At 38.9% G+C, this 22,473-nt stretch overlaps 1 protein-coding gene across 2 annotated transcripts in view; it reads left to right on the top strand.

Annotated features, from left to right (window-relative positions):
- Positions 1–22,208, top strand: part of CELSR1 (cadherin EGF LAG seven-pass G-type receptor 1) — a 167,798-nt gene extending 145,590 nt beyond the window's left edge. Inside the window, exons 25-35 of one of the 2 annotated variants that reach the window (XM_081330722.1) lie at positions 730–904; positions 5,239–5,351; positions 8,255–8,334; positions 11,303–11,429; positions 12,153–12,278; positions 14,525–14,619; positions 15,027–15,130; positions 16,073–16,240; positions 17,395–17,637; positions 19,105–19,372; positions 19,960–22,208. In XM_081330722.1, coding sequence (XP_081186848.1) covers positions 730–904; positions 5,239–5,351; positions 8,255–8,334; positions 11,303–11,429; positions 12,153–12,278; positions 14,525–14,619; positions 15,027–15,130; positions 16,073–16,240; positions 17,395–17,637; positions 19,105–19,372; positions 19,960–19,984 — 1,524 coding nt within the window. In that variant the 3' untranslated portion in view covers positions 19,985–22,208. The remainder of the gene's footprint in view (positions 1–729; positions 905–5,238; positions 5,352–8,254; positions 8,335–11,302; positions 11,430–12,152; positions 12,279–14,524; positions 14,620–15,026; positions 15,131–16,072; positions 16,241–17,394; positions 17,638–19,104; positions 19,373–19,959) is intronic. The other variant, XM_081330723.1, reaches the window with a different exon arrangement.
- Positions 22,209–22,473: the final 265 nt, after the last annotated feature.

The following is a 22,473-nucleotide window of genomic DNA, read 5'->3' as shown; positions in this document are numbered from 1 at the left end:
TCCCCTCTAGGAGGAGGTTTCAAAGTATTTATAGCAGAACTACTAGATTCTATAACAGCTTTGTTCCTTATGTCATCCGTCTTGTAAATTCTCAGGATTCTCTTTTTTTACCATGTATATGTATAGATTTAAAGTAGACTGATATTTCTTTGTGTCATATATGTGTATGTATGTGGGTATGTAATGTGGGTATATGCATAATGGAATTTTTTGAGAGCTGAAAGCAAGGAAATTTCATTTTAATGTTTGCTGATTAGTGTACATTTAAAGTGACAACAAAGTTTTTGTTCTATCTAGGTTATGCGTGAAACCATTCCTGCCCCCTCCGCGTCCGTGGAAAAATTGTCTTCCACAAAACCGATCCCTGGTGCCAGAAAGATTGGGGATCGCTGCTATAAATTAAGAGAAAATATGTTTCTAGAGAACAACAACATAGGATGATGATTCTTCAAACTTTTCTTTGGAGACTCAGAAACATATGACTAGACTTGTTTAAAATGAGATGCTGGACCACATTAACATTTGATCTAGTGTAGGATGACTTAGTATTATAGAAGATAGTACAGCAGTCAGAAAAAAGGGGTCGGTTGTCATGCACAAAACTGTAGATTTGGATTGCAACTTTTATGAATGTTCATTTACATAAAACCAAACATTAATAATTGTGCTAAAAAGTATGGTTGCTTGGTAGAGGCAGTTCTAATTGATCTGGATTCTTTCTTTTTCTAGTTTGTGTGCACAGTAATAGCCATTCTTTTGCACTACTTCTACATGAGCACATTTGCTTGGATGTTTGTTGAGCAGCTTCATATCTACCGCATGCTGACTGAAGTGAGAAACATCAATTTTGGGCACATGAGGTTCTATTACGTTATGGGCTGGGGGATTCCTGCCATTATAACAGGTAAGAAAGGGACATACTTGGCCTATGAACTTAGGTTTATTCTTATGATTGCCATAACTTTCTCCCAGGATTTCTTGGTATCTGGAAATTGGGGAAAGTTTTATATATTCTGAGCAAATACAGGGAGACATATCAAATGTTTCTACTTGAAGTTGTGAAAATACTACCTTAAGCTAGAGAAAATTGAAAAGTATACAAAATTAATATTCTGGTTTTAAATGCTTACTTTTTGGCAGCAAAAAAAATTCTCATCAAATGTACATTAAACTAGAAGTTAAACATAGTGACTTAAAAAAAATATTTGAATGACTTCTAAGGGAAAATATTTGGATGTGATGATCCAAAGATATTCTGAATGAATGCAGTGTCTCAAATGAATGAAAATATATTCAGTATCAGATCTAAAGTATTTTCCATCACAGTTGTATGTTCTAATTGCTGGTAAGTGATGATGCTTTTATTTTATTTTATTTTATTTTAATTCCATTTATATCCCGCCCTTCTCCGAAGACTCAGGGTGGCTTACAAGCTTTTGGAAGTGACATGTATGACTAAGAGATTCGAGTAACATCTGAAGGATCATACCCTGCTATTTGCATCAGAGAGTTCATTCCCCAAAAACTTTTGCAGTCTTAAATATTGCAGCCTAATAATCAAGACTGTCTTACAAACATTATTAAACAATACAGTGGACTGTAAGCAGGACCATTCCATCAGTCCTGGACTAAATAAATGCCGGCTGAAATGATGAGTAGCAAATAGAAGCTCACAAACTTTGGGAATGGCTATGAAAAGATGATGGACTACAAAAAAATAGTTCTGTTTGCCAAGTTTGAAGAAAGCATAGTAGAAGGAGGGGAAACTGCAGGTAACAATAGATGTAGAGCATCAAGGAGATGACTCAAATAACTGAGGAAGAGCTATGTGATGGTGAGCATTTGCCCAGATAGTCACTAAGTTGATCCCAGCTTGATGAAACTTGCTGAATTAAAAAAGTGAAAGCAAAAAATGCACTGTACCCAATCTTCTGTTGTATTTTCATCCACTTGTGTTGCATAGAAGTATTCCTTCTATTACACTCTGTGAGAGAAAGAATGAAGGATTCTTCATCATATTTTACATAGTGAGAAATAGTAACAATGGTACAGTATGTCATGAAAGTTTTTTTCTTGAAACTATAATTGAAAGATAGCAGAACAGAAACTTATCAACTTTTCACCTCCAGTATATCTGCATATTAAAAAAAGGATTATAATTGTTTGCTTAGGAATTAGAACTTGGTTTGCTTCACTCTGTATGTTTGTTTGTATAATATTTAATAGTTTGAAACAGAATATCTATTATAAATAACATGCAGCATTATGGCGTGGCATGGTACAGAATGAGATACAAGGTAAGATAATGTGCCCCAGGCATGATATTGAGAGAAGGGACTATTAATATTCTTAAAAATTGATCTCTTTTTGTAGCTGACATGCTAGAAAAACATTTGAGAAGGAAACAGGTTTCTCTCAATTTTCTTACTGTAATATCAAGGTTGCTTTATAATCGCATTTTCAGCAACAAAAACAACTAAAATCAGCAGCAATCTGCAACAACTAAGAATGAGGAAATACAGTTTTTTCAAAGGTGAAAAATTTCCATGATAAAACAAGTAGCATTTTATACACAATAAACTGGATGAATGAAGCATTCAAATTAGTTTTTTAAAAAAATTGGTTTATTATAAGACAGATAAAGGAGAAAAAGAAGAAAATGTTGGAAGACTTTTATATCTTTTTTTCTAAGTATCCTCCAGCATGTTTTAAGTGGCTCAGGCAATGGGAACAAATGCTATTGAGTCTATAGTAATTTCTAAGCAGTTTTGTTTCTCTGTAGATGGATTCCTTTAGAAAAGTAACTTTTTTTTAAAAAAAAAGCAGCACATATTAAGTTTTCCCATTACAGGTAGTCCTTGACTTACAACAGTTTGTTGAGTAACCTTTCAAAGTTACAACGGCAGTGGAAAAAGTGATTTATGACCAGTTTTCACATTTAACTTATGTGATCAAAATTCAGACACTTGGCAATTGACTCATATTTATGACGGTTGCAGGGTCACATGATTGCCCTGTTTGACTTTCTGACAAGCAAAGTCAGTGGGGAAGCCAGATCCACTTAACAACAGTTTGTCTAATTGAACAACAAGTGTGATTCACTTAACAAGTGTGGCAAGAAAGGTCATAAAATGGGACAAACTCACTTAACAAATATTTCATTTAGCAACAGAAATTTTGGGTCGATTGTGGTCATACGTCGAGGACCACCTGTACCTTCATTATTGTTTTAACTGGTTATTTGTTCACATAAATTTCTGGAACTATTTACTTCTTTTTGTTATATAAACATCTTTATATAGTTTCACAAGCTTTTGAAAAAATTTTCAGAGTTAAAGCTTATATCCATCTTTTTTGCAACATTGATCCAGACTTAACATAGAATATAAACATATGAAAGTACAAGAACTACAAGTGCCTTATTCTGTGAGCAGTTCATCCCATTTGTATTGCTCTTCTAAAAGTTTCAAATAAAAAATGTTCTGTGATGCTGTAAGGTATTGCGTAAAGAAGCAGATTGCCTGTGTGATGTGAACGAAAAGGTTCTTTAGCTACTAAATGCTTCTTAAAGCAAAGCAATATTAAGGATAGATGCGTGTGGCATTGCAAATACACGTGTGGGTGGCTATGGATATAAATTTAGAATAGAATAGAGCTGGTCTTCTAGTCCAGCCGCCTGCTCTCCTTGGCAATATTTGTCATACTAGTTAGTTATACTATACAGGTAGTCTTCAACTTACGACCAAACTTTGTATTGTTAAGTGAGACATTTGTTAAGTGAGTTTTGCCTCATTTTATGACATTTCTTGCCACCATTAAGTGAATCACTGAATTTGTTAAGTTAGTAACCTGGTTCTTAAGTGAATCTGACTTCTCCATTGACTTTGCTTTTCAGATGGTCGCAAAAGGTGATCCTGGGACACTGCAACTGTCATAAGTATGAGTCAGTTGTCAAGTGTCTGAATTTTGATCATGTGACCATGGGGATGCTACAAAAGGTGTAACTGTGAAAAGTCACTTTATTCAGGGCCGTTGCAACCTTGAATGGTCACTAAATGAACTGTTATAAGTCGAGGACTACCTGTATACACTCTTCTGTCAACAGGATAGGGTGCCCTGATGCCCAAAACAGTCAAAAATCTTGTAACACATTGCAGAGTAACTCAGTATTTGGATGCTAGTGACTAAGGGAGATGTGAACTATCAAATCTGGAGGGCAGCTAGCTAGAGAAAGTTGGCATAGAGGGTTTTTTGTGATGACTGGCAAGCTTAGAACATGTCAAGGGTTAGAAAGCTCAAAGGATAGAGATATATGCTTGATGGGAGTGGGGTTTAAAATTCTTGCAGTAAGTATATAGAACATAGACATAGTATATAGAACATAGTATATAGAACATAGATGCTGAGCTTGTCGATCAGAAGATCGGCAGTTTGGCGGGTCAAATCCTGAGTGCCACGTAACAGAGTGAGCGCCTGTTACTCGTCCCAGCTTCTGCCAACCTAGCAGTTCGAAAGCACGTAAAAATGCAAGTAGAAAAATAGGGACCACTACAGTGGGAAGGTAACAGCGTTCCGTGCGCCTTTGGCGTCTAGTCATGCCGGCCACATGACCACAGAGACATCCTCGGACAAGCGCTGGCTCTTCGGCTTTGAAACGGAGATGAGCACTGGCCCCTAGAGTCGGAAACGACTAGCACGCATGTGCGGGGGAACCTTTACCTTTACCTTTTTAAGTACTTAGAACTAAAGAAAAATTCCTGACAGTGAGAACAATTAACTTGGGCTCTCCATCCACTAGAGCAGACATGTCAAACTCGCAACATCGCGCAACGTATCGGGACAGTTTTGCCATTGTCGGCAATGGGGTAGGCGTGGCTTCCGGATGATGCGTCCGGCCTGTGGGCCGGCAGTCTGACACCCCTGCACTAGAGGTTTATTAATGGGCAGCCACTAATCCAGAATTAATCCCGCTCGAGCAGGGGTTGGACTCTGCTCTCCAACTCTATCTTTCCTAAAGTGTTGATTTCATACTTGAGGGTTGAAATACATCTCGTTTTAATTTAATAAAAATTAAATGGCACAGAGTAGAGAGAGGTTTGCTTCTCCCAAAAAAGCAGCAAAGAGAAGGAATCCTTTTGCTCTTCTTAGACATTTTTTTAAAAATACTTCTTAAGGTGAATTAATGTTTCAAAAGACTCCATACATTGAGTTTCTCTCCATTTTTGTATTGCAACGCAGGTCTTGCTGTCGGTTTAGATCCTCAGGGATATGGAAACCAAGATTTTTGCTGGCTTTCTATTTACGACACCCTGATTTGGAGCTTTGCTGGTCCCATTGTAATAGTTGTGGCCGTAAGTATTGTTGATTCTGCAGTGGTGTAGCCCTCTAATAGAACAAGGTAACTTAACAGCATAGAGAGAATGAACAATTGAGTGTGAGCGAACCTTCTCTTTAGATTCTTATACAAAATAAATATAAATAAGAATTTATATCTAACAGCGGTATGAAATGTCTCAACAGCCATTTGTTTAAGTGATTGATTGATTATGTGCCATCAAGTAGTTTTCAACTCTCAATAGCCACATAGATAGTTTTTCTTCATGAAGGTCTATCCTTAATCTCGTCTTTCAGGTTTTCTAATAGTGTGCTTATTGGTACTATAACTGAGTCCACCCACCTTGCCAGCAGCAATGTGATTAATGGCAAATTTCCTTTATTCCCCCAAACATTACTATTGTTTGTTAAAAGACAGTGTTTTGTTGAGTTGAATTATGTGCATGTCTTTTACTGACAAGAATATAAATGTGATTTTAAATATAGTGAAACCTGAAGGTTATACACTCCTTAAATTTGTAATAGGGCCACCTTTCTCTACATAAAATTCTAATATTGCGACATATTTAAGTGCTATGCACCCTCCTTTTGAAGTTCCTTTTCCCTGGTCTCGCTCAAAGAAAATTAGAACTTTTAAAAACTCTTAAGCTTTTGAAGTTTGAAAAGTATTGGGTTAAAAAAAGCTTTCCCTATAGTTATAGCTAATGAATCTCTCAAAAAATTCATTAGGCTGCAGAGCAAAAAGTCCAAATAAGTTAAAACCTTGCTGGATGAGCTGTATATAAATGTCTTAAAACAAGAGGGTTATGCATGTTTCTTTTTTATTTGATTTATGCCCATCTTTGTACTCTGGTGAATACTCAAAATTTGAAAAGAGAAGGGACGCGGTGGCTCAGTGGGTTAGGACGCTGAGCTTGTCGATCAGGTCGGCAGTTTGGTGGGTTGAATCCCGAGTGCCGCATAACAGAGTGAGCGCCTGTTACTCGTCCCAGCTTCTGCCAACCTAGCAGTTCGAAAGCACGTAAAAATGCAAGTAGAAAAATAGGGACCACTACGGTGGGAAGGTAACAGCGTTCCGTGTGCCTTTGGCATCTAGTCATGTCGGCCACATGTCCATGGAGATGTCCTCGGACAAGTGCTGGCTCTTCAGCTTTGAAACGGAGATGAGCACTGGCCCCTAGAGTCGGAAACGACTAGCACACATGTGCGGGGGAACCTTTACCTTTACCTTTACCTTGTACTCTGGTGAATACTCAAAATTTAAAAAGAGAACTATAAAAAGTTAAATCCTCATACTACAATTGACCGTAAAAAGTGATAACATCATTCACTACCAGAAACCTTGTGGAAGAAACAGATGGGTGTTCCATCACTGGAGGTTTTTAAGAAGAGTTTGGACAGCCGTTTGTCTGAAATGGTACAGGGCAGGCATGTCAAACTGCCGGCCCACAGGCCGGATGCATCACGACGAAACCGCGCCCTCCCCATTGCCGGCAATGGGGAAAAAATTGCGATACGTTGCACAACATCACGTGACATCACGAGTTTGACATGCCTGGTATAGGGCAGTGGTGGCAAACCTATGGCACTTGTGCCAGAGGTGGCACTCAGAGCTCTCTCTGTGGGCACACTTGCCATGCCCCAGAGATGTCAACTGTCCCTCTTCAAGCAGCTGCCCACTAACTTGCCGAGGTCCCACATGGCCGGATGCATCCTGGCATGCCTGATTTCCCTCCCCTCTGTCCGGTCCCTTCTGGCCTCGCATGCTCTCCTTTTCCTGAGCACGACCCACTGCATTGCCTCCTCAGCTGTCAGCTGGCCATACAGCTCAGAGGCGGCTTCTTTGAACTGCTGGCAGCAGGCTGCAGAGCCCCAGCGTGTGCTGGTCGAGGGGCCGCCAGGCTGTGTGTGCTGACGGACACCGTTGGCCCCCATGCGCTTGCTGGCCTTTGTGTGCGGGGGCCGATGGTGTCAGGCAGCAGCCGCCCCACCCCTTGCCTTGCCCCATGGCAATGGCACCCCCACCCTACCTCGCCTCACCCCGCATGATGAGCCTTCTGCCTACCGCCCCACCTGCCAGAGACCGCCTGGATCTCCTCCATCCCTGCCCACCCTCCACAGGCGTCCCTCCCCACGAGCAACATTGAGGTGACCACACCCACCTTGGCCACACCCACCCAATCTGCCATGACCAGCACAGCCACGCCCACCCAGTGGGCCACGCCCACCTGGCACCTGTTGATGAATAAGTGGGTTTAGGTTGCAGTTTGGGCACTCAGTCTCTAAAAGGTTCGCCATCACTGGTATAAGGTCTCCTGCTAGAACACGGGGTTGGACCAGAAGACCTCCAAGGTCCCTTTGGTCTCTGTTATTCTGTATTCTGATAGTGGGTGGTGTCTTCAAAAAGGTCTCTCACCTCTAAATTTTATCAGTCAGACAGGATTGAAACAAGAGAGCTGGCCCTACAGATAGCTAAATCCTCAGGCATTTAAGGCTTTAATGATCAATACATTGTGTGCCCATAAGCTTACTTTAGTACTACACAGCTCTTTAGCTCATTATCAACATAGTTTTCCTCATTTGTCTTTCTAACAATTTCCATCCCATTCCTTACGTTTTTGGAGGGTTTTCCATGTATATTGTTTTCTTGCTGCTTAAATACTTTATACATTCTGTTTGTTGCTGTTATATTATTCTATTACTGTTTGGGATTTTATATTTCTGTGTTCTGTGGTAATACTTTTTATTATTAGTTTAGTTGAGCTACTTAGAACCCTGTGGAGGAATAATGTAAATACAAATAGAAGTACAAAAAGATTCCCAGTAGTGTAATTTTTTTTTGTTCACACCTCCACACATACACAGTGTACCCATAAAATAGAAAATGCTGTTCTGATTTTTGTGTGTTTTTCTCTTCAAGATCAACATTGTAATCTTCATCTTAGCAGTGAAAGCATCATGTAAACGAAGGCAGCGTTCGCTGGAGAAAACTGGTATCATGTAAGTTTATAATTGGGTAGAAAGGAAATGACCTTGAACAGAGATAATGTGACATATTTGTTAAAAGAATAATTCTCAGCAGTTTATTGAGACTTAAGAAGGTGGTAGGTATCAAGACTGGAGGATCTCTATTTGTGTGCCATTTAATCTCGTTGACATTACTTCCTTCACATCTCATATCTACATTCCAGTTTTTTGTTATTTTATTTGTTATTTATTTTTTTTATTTTATTCATAAAATAGCTTTTCGCATAATAGAATTATAGTGATCTGCTTGCTAAAACATCTGTGAAAGATATAAAAAATAAGGATTACTTTAGACCCGAACTTCCCTTCTCCTTAGATAGTATGTATTTTCAATTTTGAAATTCATTTCAAATAGTTCTGAGATCAAATCAGCACATTTTTTAAAAAAAAATAATATCCAATTTTCTCTGCAGAAAGTATTCACAACAAACTACACTCCAATACCTCACTGCAGTGGATTATTTTGTAGACTCTTAATAGGATTTTGGGACTGAAGGAACAGCCAGATTCTGTTGGATAAAGACAGTGCTTTTTTTGTAAAAGAAAAGGGTGCCGGAACTCACACATGTCATACAACCCACCTTGCCTAGCTACAAGGTTCCATCCAAAAAAGGTGCCGGAACTCCGTTCTAAGCGTTCTATGAGAAAAAAAGCCCTGGATAAAGATACCAATGTACACAAGTAGCTCTTTGATTGATAGTCTAGATCAGGGGTAGGCAACCTCAGCTCTTTTATGACTCATGGACTTCAACTCCCAGAATTCCTGAGTCAGCTATTCTGGGAGTTGAAGTCCATGAGTCATAAAAGAGCCGAGGTTGCCTACCCCTGGTCTAGATCTTCTTTCTGATGGCATCAATATATTTCTTTCTCATTTATTCTGAAGGTTTTACCAATTTTAGCCAACTTAGGATCCGTCCTCAGACACTATACATAGAAGTTGCCTTCTGCTGAGTTCCATTTTATTTTCCACTGTACTGAGTATAGACCAACCCCAGCTTTCCAGCAGGACTTTTCCTAGTTCTGTCTGGACTTTCCAGAGATTAAATCTGGGACTTTCTAAGCCCAAGGCTAAAGTTTTATCATACTGTTACAGCCCCTTTCTCAATATATATCAAGAGCTGGAGAAATAATTAGTGGTGCCATGCAACTAAGGTTATTCCGTCATTCTTTACTTTTAGCTAACATATTGCTGTTATCTTACGATGCAGTAAGAAGTCAAAGGAAGCAAATCTCTGAATTCATTCAGAAAGGCAGCGCTGATGTGCCCAATATGTCTGTAAAAAGCATTAAGGCACAGTTACCAACCTTTCCGGTTTTGCAAACCAGCGGGGGGGGGGGAAGAGAGGGGATGGTTGTGCACGAGTGGCTGAGAAGCGTGCATGTGCAGCCGTAGCTCACTCAGGCACACCCACTGCCCGCGCAAATAGAGCATGCATGCATGCATGCCAGTGGTGGGATTCAAATATGTGAACAATCAGTTCTCTGTTTGGATGCCGCTTCTGGAAGTCCATTCTGGGTCCGGGCAACAAAAAATTAGCTACCAGTTCTGCCAAAGTGGTGCGAACTGGTGGAATCCCACCACTGGTGCACACGCTTGCCCACTGCTCACGCAAGTGGGGATGGGCATGCACTCGCCCACTGTTTTCACGGCCTGGTTGCAGACACCTCGCAGCTGACTAGTAGGCCAAGGCCCAGAGGTTGGGACCCTTCCTTTAAGGCATTGTTTTGCAATGAATCCCTAAAAATATTGAGAGCAAAATGTGTCCCCCAAAAGATCCGTGATTATTTCACAGGGTTTTGCAGGTTGTCTCTTCACATTTGTGCAGACATGTTGGAAGTATCTTTGCCTGCACACGTTTACACAGTCAATTTCAAAACAGAAAATCCAAATCTTAATAGGTCTGCCTCATCATTTCAAGAAGGGATGCTGTGAAGTGTTCTTTTTAATGCTTTTCTCAAGCCTAGTGCCTTATATACAAGGGACACGGTGGCTCAGTGGGTTAGGACGCTGAGCTTGTCGATCAAATGGTCGGCAGTTTGGCGGGTCGAATCCCAAGTGCCGCGTAGCAGAGTGAGCGCCTGTTACTCGTCCCAGCTTCTGCCAACCTAGCAGTTCAAAAGCACGTAAAAATGCAAGTAGAAAAATAGGGACCACTACGGTGGGAAGGTAACAGCGTTCCGTGTGCCTTTGGCATCTAGTCATGCCGGCCACATGACCACGGAGATGTCCTCGGACAAGCGCTGGCTCTTCAGCTTTGAAACGGAGATGAGCACCGGCCCCTAGAGTTGGAATCGACTAGCACGCATGTGCGGGGGAACCTTTACCTTTACCTAGTGCCTTATATAGTACATATTGCTGTCCAGGGCTTTTTTTCTCATAGAACGCTCAGAACGGAGTTCCGGCACCTTTTTTGGATGGGACCTTGTAGGGTAGGCAAGGCAAATTGTATGACATGTGTGAGTTCCGGCACCTTTTTCTTTTACAAAAAAAGCACTGTTGCTGTCCATCTGGAGAAAGGCAGCATGTGAATGGATGTGGGCTAGTAGATTCATGCAGCCTGATAAGGAAAGACTCTATTACCATGTGGTATAATCAGCACCGTTAGGAGGAGCTGGTACTTATATTTATTTATTTAGTTAGTTAGTTAGTTTTCTATACCACCCTATTCTACTTAAGAGATTATCATTTACGGTTTGGTTACTGATACCTGTTTAGACAAGACTGGACAAGGTTTATGTGCTGCAAAAAAAAAAAAAAACCTACGCCAATTTTGACAAGGTCCCAGAGCAGAGTAAAAACTTTTTGGTTTCTACATTTTAGTCAAGGACCTTCCAGAATGCTTTGTTTCTTTCCCAGGATGGATTGGAAACAGAAGTCTATATAGGAGGCAGCTATGTTTCATGCCTTAAAACAATTACCTTAATTGTGCTTTTTATCTAGCTCTGTACTGAGGACTGCCTTCCTCCTCCTCCTGTTGGTCAGTGCAACTTGGTTACTGGGTCTGATGGCAGTAAATAGTGACATAATGACCTTTCACTACTTGTTTGCTATCTTTAGCTGCCTACAGGTAGGTTATATCGTTTGGTCTTAACAGCAAGCTCTTTGATCTCTTTCAAGGGACTTGATAATTTATTTGTTGGAGCAGGCTTTGTTTTTTTTTAAGATGAGCTCCCCATGAAAACGGCAAACCAAAATGACTTTCCTACTTTATTCAGTGGAAAGCAGGAAATTTTGTCGAGGCAGCCTCCATAAATGAGTTGCCTTCTTTGAAATGCACAGCTGTTTCAGAATAATGAAGGAATAGTTTTGATACCTGATTTTGCCCTAATGTTTCTCCAATTTTTAATGAACAAAACAAGTCGGTGTTGTTTCCTTAGCAAAAGTACAGAACTGGTTTGCCGTTAACCTTTATTTAAGTTTTTTTTTCCAGCTTTCCACTATAGAGGTCACCCATTAACTTGCTTTTACTACACTAACTCCAGAGTCAGAAAACACATGGCTCTAAAAGCTAGTCACTATGAGAAAGATGCTATTGCGTTCACATCTTTTAAGTCTTTTTCATGTTTTCCTTTTTTCCCCCTTTTTAAAGTTTTGCCTAGGTTTCTCCTTTTATGCAGCTACATTTCCCATAACAAGATCATACTTTGCGTGTTGGTTTCTTAGCATATGTTATATACTATCATAATGTCTTCATGAAACATCTTTACAAAATTATCATCTAAGCATTTTGTTTATCATTATAAAAGAACGACATATTCTTTTATTCTTCTCCTCTCTCATTACAATCTAGGGCCTGGTCATCTTTTTCTTCCACTGTATATTCAACAAGGAAGTGAGGAAGCATTTGAAGAATACATTCACTGGAAAGAAGTCGTTTCCAGATGACTCCACAACAACTAGAGCCACCCTGTTAACTGTGAGAAATTACTTTGCAAAGATTACTATGCAAAGAAATTACTTTGCATAGTAGACATTTCCCTTAAAATTGATTGGCTTGGAATTCTCTTTTGTATATTTCTTTTTTCGCTCTAAAATCGTTCATCTTTGAACATTGTTCCGTTTGAGAGATATTTTTAATTGAAATGAGAGAAAATATTTGTAGCTCTGGTTTTAATTTTGGCAGTGGTTTGCTCTCCAAGCTTCTTTCAATATAGTTTCTGAATGTTTCATTACCAAACTAGGTAAAATCATCAGCAGGATTTTCTTATCCTGTTCTCCTTAGTTTATAATAAGGAGCCAGGGTGGTCAGTTGGTCGTATGATTGGTTGTTTGTTTGGAGCTATATTTAAATTCTGAGCAGCTGATGGGTTCTCTTGTTGATTGGCAGTTCAAATGGTCTGGTTTATTGCATATTTTTAATTGAAATTGTAACTAAGAACAATGGCCTTAGAATGGGCCTGCCAAGCATTGATAGGACAGAGTGAGGCCTTAATTCGAATAAGTGGAAAGAGTAACTTCACATTGAATTATTTAGAGACACTGGAATTTGGGACTTAAGAGGTGGTTTTATGTACTTTCATTCTCTGTGTTGTTAGTAATAATCTATTGATTAGCTATAAAGTACAAACCACAGAACAATATTTGTAAAACAAAATAAAATAAAAGGTAGAACAGAAAAGAAATGCAAATCATATTTCTGTATTTACTCCAGTCAGATCCACATATACGTATTCCAATATAGTCTGAGATTGTTAGAATCAAGCATTAATTCACATAATATATATGCAAATTATATAAAGCTTCAGATCGGGTAGCCCAACTTACAGTACAGACAGGAGAAATTAATTGGACCAAATGTCTTACCATTATAAATAGAAATGAAAAGTTTGATTATTCCTAATCCTTTTTTTAGAGAGCAAAATGTTTCCTTTTATTATTAGAAGTATTTTACTAAAGTACTGGTAGCTCTTTGCTGCCTGAAAGCAAAATTGTGTGAGGTAAGCAAAAGATTAGTAAGGCTCATTCTTCTTTTAACTAACCATGAAAAAAATCTGATTATCTTTAAAGAGTGTAAGACTCACTTAATAACTAAGGCCATGACTGTGGTTAATCACATAATGTGAGTCTTTATGGGGTGTACCATTTCAAATTGCCAAGAAAACAAAGAAGCAAATAGGAAGAATGATAGTAAGAATGGCTTCACATGGGATTTGTTTCTTACGCTAAAAGACTTTGGAGAAAGCCATGCTTAGCTTATAGCCCAGTAAAACTTTTTGATATATGTATGATTATACAGGTAGGACTTGATTTGTATGGTTAATGAAGCCCAGGAAATGGTCACATTATTGGAATTTTCACTATTCGAAGTTATGTTTTTGTAGAAAAATAGGATAATTGGTTCTAGTATGATGGAAGTAGGCAATTAAAAATTTTAAATTAAAAATTGTATACGCTTTTTAGTAAAATACAGGTAGTCCTCGACTTACAACCACAATTGAGCTCAAAATTTCTGTTGTTAAGCGAAACGCTTGTTAAATGAATTTTGCTCCATTTTACAACCTTTATTGCCCCAGTTGTTCAAGTGAATCACTGCACTTGTTAAGTTAGTAATACAGTAGCTAAGCGAATCTGGCTTCCCCCATTGCTTTTGCTTGTCAGAAGGTTGCAAAAGGTGATCACATGACCCCAGGACACTGCCGCCGTCATAAAATATGAGTCAGTTGCCAAGTGTCTGAATTGTGATCATGTGACCCTGGCGATGCTGCAATGGTCGTAAGTGTGAAAAATGATCATAAGTCACTTTTTTCAGTGCCGTTGTAATTTTGGATGCTCACTGAAGGAACTGTCGTAAGCCAAGGACTCCCTGTACTACACTAGTAAAACAGTGTATCCAAGGCATACCTGCTCTCTCCTGTATTTTGCTGTAACTCTTTAAAATGAGCTTCTTAGTTTTTATGCTTTCCTTGACTAACTGAAATTTTTGCTTGCCTTAAATGCAACCTACTATTAATTTATAATTTGCCCTAAATCGAACATCACACTATTCAAAGTTGCGCTAATCACAACCTACCTGTAAACATAACTCTTTATTTTTAAATATTATCTATTTAATCTATTTTTAGTAACCTTGCTTTCCAGCTAATTTCCTACATTTTCTTTCTCCCTGTTTCTCTCTCTCTCTCTCTCTCTCTCTCTCTCTCTCTCTCTCTCTCTCTCTCTCAGCGGTCTCTGAATTGCAACGATACGTATATTGAAGAACCAAACATGTATCGAACCACAATTGGGGAATCCACCGTCTCCCTAGAAAGCACCGTCAGGTCAGCCAACAATCGCAATAACTAACTTGCTTGTATCCTCAGTAATCAGGTGATGGTGCATGGTTTTCCTGATTTCCTTTCCTTTTTTTTCTTTTTTCTTTTATGAATAAAATGACTCCTTGCCCATTTGGCAAACCAAATAATGTGCTCTCCCTTTTGCACAAATCGTCCTTGCCTCCTTTCTCTGCAAACTGCAAAGAAAGATTTGTTCTTGTGGAGTATCTTTTCTTTGTCCTCTTGCAAGTGCCACGCAGTTTGATCAGACAAAGAACAGTGATGAACAATACTTCTCTTATTCCATTTTCCACCTTACTACTATATGACAAAATATGCTGTCATTTCTAGTTTTGCTTAGTTTTTTTAAGCATGGATTTAGAAAGATTTATTTATATACTTATTTGATTTAGTAGAGATGAAGCTGCCCAGAAACACAGCATATCAAGTCAAACAAGAGCTAGTAATCCTGAAGGAGATTCCTCCATCTTCCAAAGGAAGCCATCAAAATCCAATGGTAAGAGAAATACAAAATCCACGGGATTTAAATAATACTTTTTATTTTTCTATTTCTCAGGGCCATATTTCCTGTTCAGTTTTATTAACCTGATTCAAACTAAAAAGTACAGGATGATGGTTTAATTACCAAGTACCATCAGCTAGAGTAGACCCATGGAATAAAAATAGCTTACATTTGTTTTGACTATCTTAGCAAATCAGAGGTTTTAACAGCAGGAAAGGTAAGGCCATACCAATTAGGAAAACAGAAGTAGATCATTGGTTTCAAAGGAGAAGAAAATAATTAAAATGCTCATTGAAAATCCTAGAGTTTGGACCATATATTTTAAGTTAATGATCCTGATTTAGCAAGCATTTGGTCCTTTAGCTATTATTTGCAGAGCACATACTGGAAGGCATCCTTCCAGCCATCTTATTATATATTACAACAATTTACATCTTCTGTCATTATCGTTAGGACCCATTAGAAGGAAAGAGAAAATGCAAAGTGTTTGGATTTGGCTTTTTATTTGGTATAGTTGTTAAGATGATGGACTAAGACAATCCAGATCTAAGTCTTCCCCTCACCAGTGGAACCTCACAAGAGATGCCTCTCCTATGTCTTAATGATGATTTGGGGACTGAAGGCTTACATGTTCAGCTGACCACATCCACCCTGCCACAAATGCTTATTACTGCCACACTAAAAAAAACCAACGTTATGGCTAAAGAACTATCTTTTTCTTGGAAAAAAACCCCAGGCAATTATGCATAAAGAGAAATTAGCTACCGATGTTAGATTTTACTCACACTGCAGCTTTCTAGTATCTTATCTCTTTATCAACCCCACTTGGCTGTATTGTTGCCTATAGTAAAATGTAGTTGCAGAAAATCTATGGCAAAATTCAATTACGTTTGTCACAGCTCATTTCACTGGCTGAGCGGTTATTTTTGTCCACAGAGCGTGATTCTGATTCTGACAGTGAACTGTCCCTTGATGAACACAGCAGTTCGTACGCTTCCTCCCACTCGTCAGATAGTGAGGAAGATGTGATAGACGTGGAGAAGAAATGGAACACTGGCACTTTGAAAAACAATGAGCGGATCCCAGTCCACAGCACTCCTAAAGGTGAAGAGTATAAACCTGTGGTGGAGAACCTATGGCACGCTTGCCACAGGTGGCACACAGAGCCCTCTCTGTGGGCACGCATGCCGTCGCCCCAGTCCTAGGTCTTCAGCTGGGCTTTATAAAACCTGTTCGCTTTAGGCCTCCGCCACCATGTGCAAAAAAAAAAAGGTTCAATCAATCAGTCAATTTCAACTTCTCATGGGAAAAATAAAATCTTGCAAAGTTGGAATTGATTGATTGAACTTTTTAGTCCCACCCAGTCTGCCCTTGCCACTGCAGCCATGCCCACCCAATGAGCCACACCCACCTAATTGGTCACACCCACCAAATTGGTCACACCCTCCCAATTGATCACACCCATCCAATGGGCCACGGCCACCTGGCACCTGATGATACATAAGTGGGTTTTGGGTTGCAGTTTGGGCACTCGGTCTCTAAAAGGTTCTCCATCACTGGTATAAGCACTTGAGCTTCCCCTTTGAAAAAAAGGAGACTTAAGGCCAAGAAATCCAGACAGTGTGTGATTCTTTGAGGACAATATGTTGCTTACTTGAAAACCCCGTCTGTACAATTCAAATATTAACCTCAACCTCCATGTAAAGACAGTGTAGTATTTAAAATATTTTTTTAAAAAAAACTATAGAAATTCCATCACTGAATTTTGAGGGCAATATAAGAGTTATTCCATCCAGATCTAGATTAAGCTGATGGAGGGAAGGAGATCTTGAAGTCGTTAGGGGTGTCTTGTCTGTTTTGTGCTGACACCTGCCACAAGCTGTTAACTCCACATTTAATTGCATTTCCTGGTCATTCTGATCTGTCTTATTTACAAATTTGACTTTCAGTTTCAAGGGATTATACGGTATTTCTTCAGCTGTGGCAAATTCTGTCCTGTAATATGAGAGGTGCTCAGCAGCTTGATTGGCATGCTTATCTAATTAAGTAAGCAATTACTTTTATCAGTGCAATGTGTTTGATAGACTGATCACTGAAAGAATCTATCTGTGAACAGTGGGCCATAGAAAAGTCTTTCCTTGCTGATGGGTTGTTTTTTTCACTTTAAGCTGAAGATAATTGTCAAAATTTGAAGAGTTGCTCGTTGAAAGTTTAGTTAAAAAATCTGTACTGTGTTTTAAATATTTTGCATCCTGCAGTTGACACAGTGCCCAACCATGTGAAGCCCTACTGGCCATCTGAGGGCATCGATGCAAGTGATGAGGAGGAGCCAAATGCAAAACAAAAACTGAAGGTGGAAACAAAGGTTAATGTAGAACTACATCAGGAAAATCAAGTGAATCACAGCAGTGAAATACCTCTGGAAAAAGAGGACGAGGGACAGCAAAAGGAGAATAAACCACTCCCTCATCAAAACCATCAGCCACCAGAACAGAGGAAAGGTACCAGAGAAGGTTTAAATTATGACATCCACTACCGCAAAATGGGGTGAATGCTAATTATGTGGCTTTCATAGGAGAGAATATACATACATACATGGAGTATAGCATCAATCATTATTAATTATGTGATGCCTTCAGGCTCAGACCTATCAGGTACATTAATTGCTAGAGAACAATCCTAAAAGAAGACCTTTTGCTTCACTTGTGGGCTGTCTAGAGAGCTCTGTGGCCACTGTGAGAAACAAGTTGCTGAAACATCAACTTTCAGCCTCATCTAATATAGTGTTCTGTTCCAGCCTACGACCGGCCCTGTTTGTGTGTCAGGGACAAAACCCCTTTTCCTTTTTACAGTCAATAGGCTGGAAAAACCCAACCCAAATTTATTTACAGTTCAAACAAAAAAGCAACAGAATATTTCCTTCAATAAATAAATCAAAATATCAAACAAGAGTCAACAAACAAGAGTTAAATAGAAGTATCAAGAACAGACCAGGATTCTCTTAGAATGTCTCCAAACGGTTGCCTTCACCAACCAGCCCTGCCCACACCTTCCCCTTTTATTATCAGTCCCAAGGCGTGGCTTCTCACTGCCTTCTCCTCCTCTCACTGAGTTGCCTCATTGATTTTCTCTGCTCTGCTCTGCTGGATTGCCTTCTGCTTCTAGCGTCTCTGAACAGATTCAGCTGTGACTCTTCTGAGTCAGACACCTCGTACTCACACAGCTGAGCCTCATGAGGAACATGACTGGAGGGGCTAGGCTGAGAGTCCTGCAGTGCATCAGAGCCTCCCTCTGACACCAAAGGCTCTCCAAACCCCTCCTCCTGCTCCTCCTCAGATTCATCGGACTCAGCTGCTGAGAGCACAGGCTGACACTGAATCACAACATATAGTTCTTGTTATGCTCTTAATGGAAGTTACATTACAATGAAAAACAAGGGCTCTCAGAGTGTTCAATGTTCATCACATTGCAGTGAAAAATAAGGGCTCTCAGAATTCAATTGTTCAATGCTATAGTTTAAAGCCACTTCATATATTGGAAAGTATACTTCTAAAATACTTTATTTGTAATTTGAAATTACACACATGCTGACTGGCTGTCAAGAACTGTTATGTTGGTTTGTGACCGGGAAAGACATTCTGACCTGCCTCTATTTCTCTTAGCTTCATTTGTGAAGTGGCAGAAATTCCAATACCTTTACAGGGAACTTCCTTCAGTGCTTTAATCCTACTTCCTTGCTAAAATAGTTTGCACCATAAACTACAATTAAATGGTAACATTTTCCTATTGACCCTACATTTGCTTGGTGGGGCAGGTCATATCCAGATGGGCATCAGATAATTCAAGTGAAGAGTATTATAGAAGTTGAAACGGAAACATTCTTCACGTCAAGCATAAATATGCACAAAGCATTGCCTTTTACTAAATGAACATTTTGTGTTTTTTTGTCTTCTTCTTCCCTGTGTTAGGCATATTGAAAAATAAAATCACCTACCCTCCTCCATTAGTGGACAAAAATATGAAGAATCGACTAAGAGAAAAATTGTCAGACTATCATCAAACTGCAATTTCACCTAGAACAACTTCTGTTGGGACTAACAATGGTGTTCGCGCCACTTCAGACTCTGGAGTAACAATAAAAAACCCAAGAAGAGAAAATCCTCCAGAACAGATGAATGGCTTAGCCATGAATGTCCACATGGGAACAATAACGGCTGAAAATAACTCGGATTCTGAGTGAGTGCTAAGTCTGCATGTTTACCATGCTTTTCCCACTGTGCTACTTCTCTTGAGTTTCTGCTACTTATTTCTTTCCAAAGATTTACCATTTAATTCTTCCAGTGGCTTGTATTGGACATTCATTCAGGAATCAGCATCACAACCATCTGTTCTTCCCTTTGCTGCTTCTTCTCCTCTATTTCCCTTTCATGTCCTTCAACACTTTCCACATTGCTAGCTTGAAACACTTTTTGTGACATCTGAGTCACAAAATCTGAAAGATTTAGTGCAATCTCGGTGATCTAATCAGGTAAACTCGATTTGTGTTCTCAAACTTCATTTCTGTCTTCTCCCAAAACATTTCCTTTATCAGTTATCTTCATCTAAGACCCTGTCCGCCCCCCCACTAATATTACTTATCAAGAATTCTCTGTTCACTTTGGTCTTTTGCACTCAAAAATGGCCCACGCTTGTGGAAGCTTAGCTGTTGAAGCATGGCTCTTATTCTGCATATTAACATAACTATGATAATCTAGTAGTTTCACTTGCAGTCGGCTTGGCACTATTTAACCCTAAGTTGCATGGTTACTTCTTCTCACGAACAGAGGCAGTAATGAAACTTCAATTTGAATCATCAGGAAATAGTGAAGACTCTGTTACCTTGGATAATGACTCTGCTGTAACATTGTGGTTGGCACTACTGAAGTCTGCATTTGAGTCTGCAATTCATTTGCCATTTGCCACGGAGGGAAGATGCCAAGACTGTCACTTTGGGAATCCGCACCTACTTGTGACAATTCCACAATTTCCTGTGAGTTGCTCAGTGAAGTTACAGTTGTAGCCCCTCCAAAGTACTTGCCTGACTGCATCAATTGTGCCATATGGAGACCAGAAAAATGGGATTCACTACTGCAAAAAAAAAGTGGCCTTTGAAATGTGGTCTGAGCCAGGGCAATGCTGCAAAGGGTGTAGATCAGGGGAAATCCATCCGAACAAGAGACTCATCTTTGAGGAATAAATCATCAATAATAACACAAGATGTATTATTAGTCCCCATCTGATTTTATGCTGGAGTTCTGCTCAGTTTCAGCAGGATTGCCGAACTCAAGAGGAAGATTTATCCCATCAAGTCGGCTTTCATTTCTTCTCCAATTTCTATCCCAATATGTGGGGGACACCTTGCCTTAAAGTACATTGTTTTTATAAATATATATATATATATAAATCCCTCTATATATAGCTGTAGATAATTTTATATATTTTATATGGCAACTCTTTTGTACATTTCATACATTTACTGGGTTTTTAAAAATTTGATAGCAGGAGAGCAAAGAACTTTGATATTTTTTATATTAAAAAAGAATTGCATGAGTTTACTTGTATTTGGTATTTCAGCAGAGAGGTAAAAGGAGAAGAATCTAAGCTTGATTTGTGAGTCTTTTTAAAAAAGACTGACATTTTAGGGTATCTGAATTCATTCATTTATAATTCGAATCTGAAATGTTTTTAAGGCTGTGTACTGTTCTATATTTTATATCAGGTCTATATTTTTGCATGTGCTCAGTCTCACTGGATTTCTTCATTGTGTTAAGTTACAGTTGTTCATTTGTGCCTTACCATGTTGTGTGGATCCAGTTATGGTTTATAAGCCATTGCTTATAGCTTGGCACAGTGTAGGAATCCATCTCATAAATCTATCTCTGATAGGTTTCTTAGACAGGCTAGTCCTCTTTGCATCCTTCAAGCATATTTAGATTCTGTCTCCCCCTTGGGTGGAGTCTATAGCCAATCTTCAGCATTGTTTTGAAATTACTATAAATTTTTAATAGTATAATCTAATTCTGCTGAAATTTATTTAACTTTTGAAGCTTGTCCCCTCCCCCTTCATGTTACTCTTTTTAAAAAACAAAATTACACTTTGTTCCCATACTTCACTCTTTAGAACAAGCCTAAGAATATTTTAATTACTCCATCTTTTAGCAAAGGTTTGAGAGAGTTTTTAAAATAAATGAAACCTCTCGTCAGAGGTACATATCTTTACAGCATTCTGTTCAAAACAGTTGGAAGAAAGGAGCAGCTCTGTTAGTTTTTCATTTTTGTTGTTTTTATAAATTAGGCCAGTTATATTTGAGAAAATGTCTATTTTGAATGTTTCAGGCATGATTAGACCCACAAATAATTCTTCTTAGGCAGACGGGTAAAATACACAGGGAATTTCATTAACTCAAGCCAATTTAGAATTAATCTATTGGAAAGCCTATACATAAGCAAAACAAACAAAAAAAAAGATGATATAAGATAGGAAATGTCTAGGCCACGAATCCTGAGACTACAACCCCCTAAATTGATGTGAATCCTCTCCCATGGATAAAAGTGATAATTTCCACTGGGCTTACTTAGCATTGGACAAAACATATACCACCTTAATCATTTATTTCTAACATGCATCTCACTGAAGTTTTCAAACTTTTAATACTTCAACTGCCTCTTGGGCTTGCATGGATAAAGCAAGACGCTTTGAGTGCACTCTCAAGGGCAATTTGCTTGTTTTTTTCGTCTTTGTTAAAACCCCTTCTCGGAATTTCCAACTTACAGTTTGAGAACTGCTCTAGTTCAAATAATTTTGCCTCAGCTGTGTATTTCCTGGTGGCCTCAGTCAGCTGTGATCTTTTAGCCAAAGTGCCTTTTTCCTCAGAACTGAAACCTCAGGATAAGAGTGGCCCACCATATATATAAGTATGATAATTTACATAAAGATTTAAAATATTACTAGAAGTAGCTGTATGAAACCTCAGTATTTACTTCTGAACTCATTTTCATTTCTGTCTTTGCATCTCCAATTAAAAAGCATTGGGGGGGATATGTTAAAACTTTTCAATAAAAAAAAAAGCATGGGGGGGGAATGTTTGGATGCTTATTAAGATCCAATAATCCTTTTTCTTTTCAAGAAATCTGTAATTTACTCTAAATTTAGATTTATAGGTTCAGAATTTGGTCTGAGAAAGCTTACTCTCCCTTGATGAAAATGACCCCTGCAGAGAAAAAAATGAAGTCAAATTATCTTTTAAGACCTCTATGGATTTTGTTTGCTGGGAGTTTTACTAATCAGAAGAATAGGG

This window comes from Vipera berus (genome assembly GCF_964194415.1).
Source record: "Vipera berus genome assembly, chromosome: 6".
In the NCBI taxonomy this organism is placed as follows: Eukaryota; Metazoa; Chordata; class Lepidosauria; order Squamata; family Viperidae; genus Vipera; species Vipera berus.
This window is presented reverse-complemented; position numbering and strand designations above follow the sequence as displayed.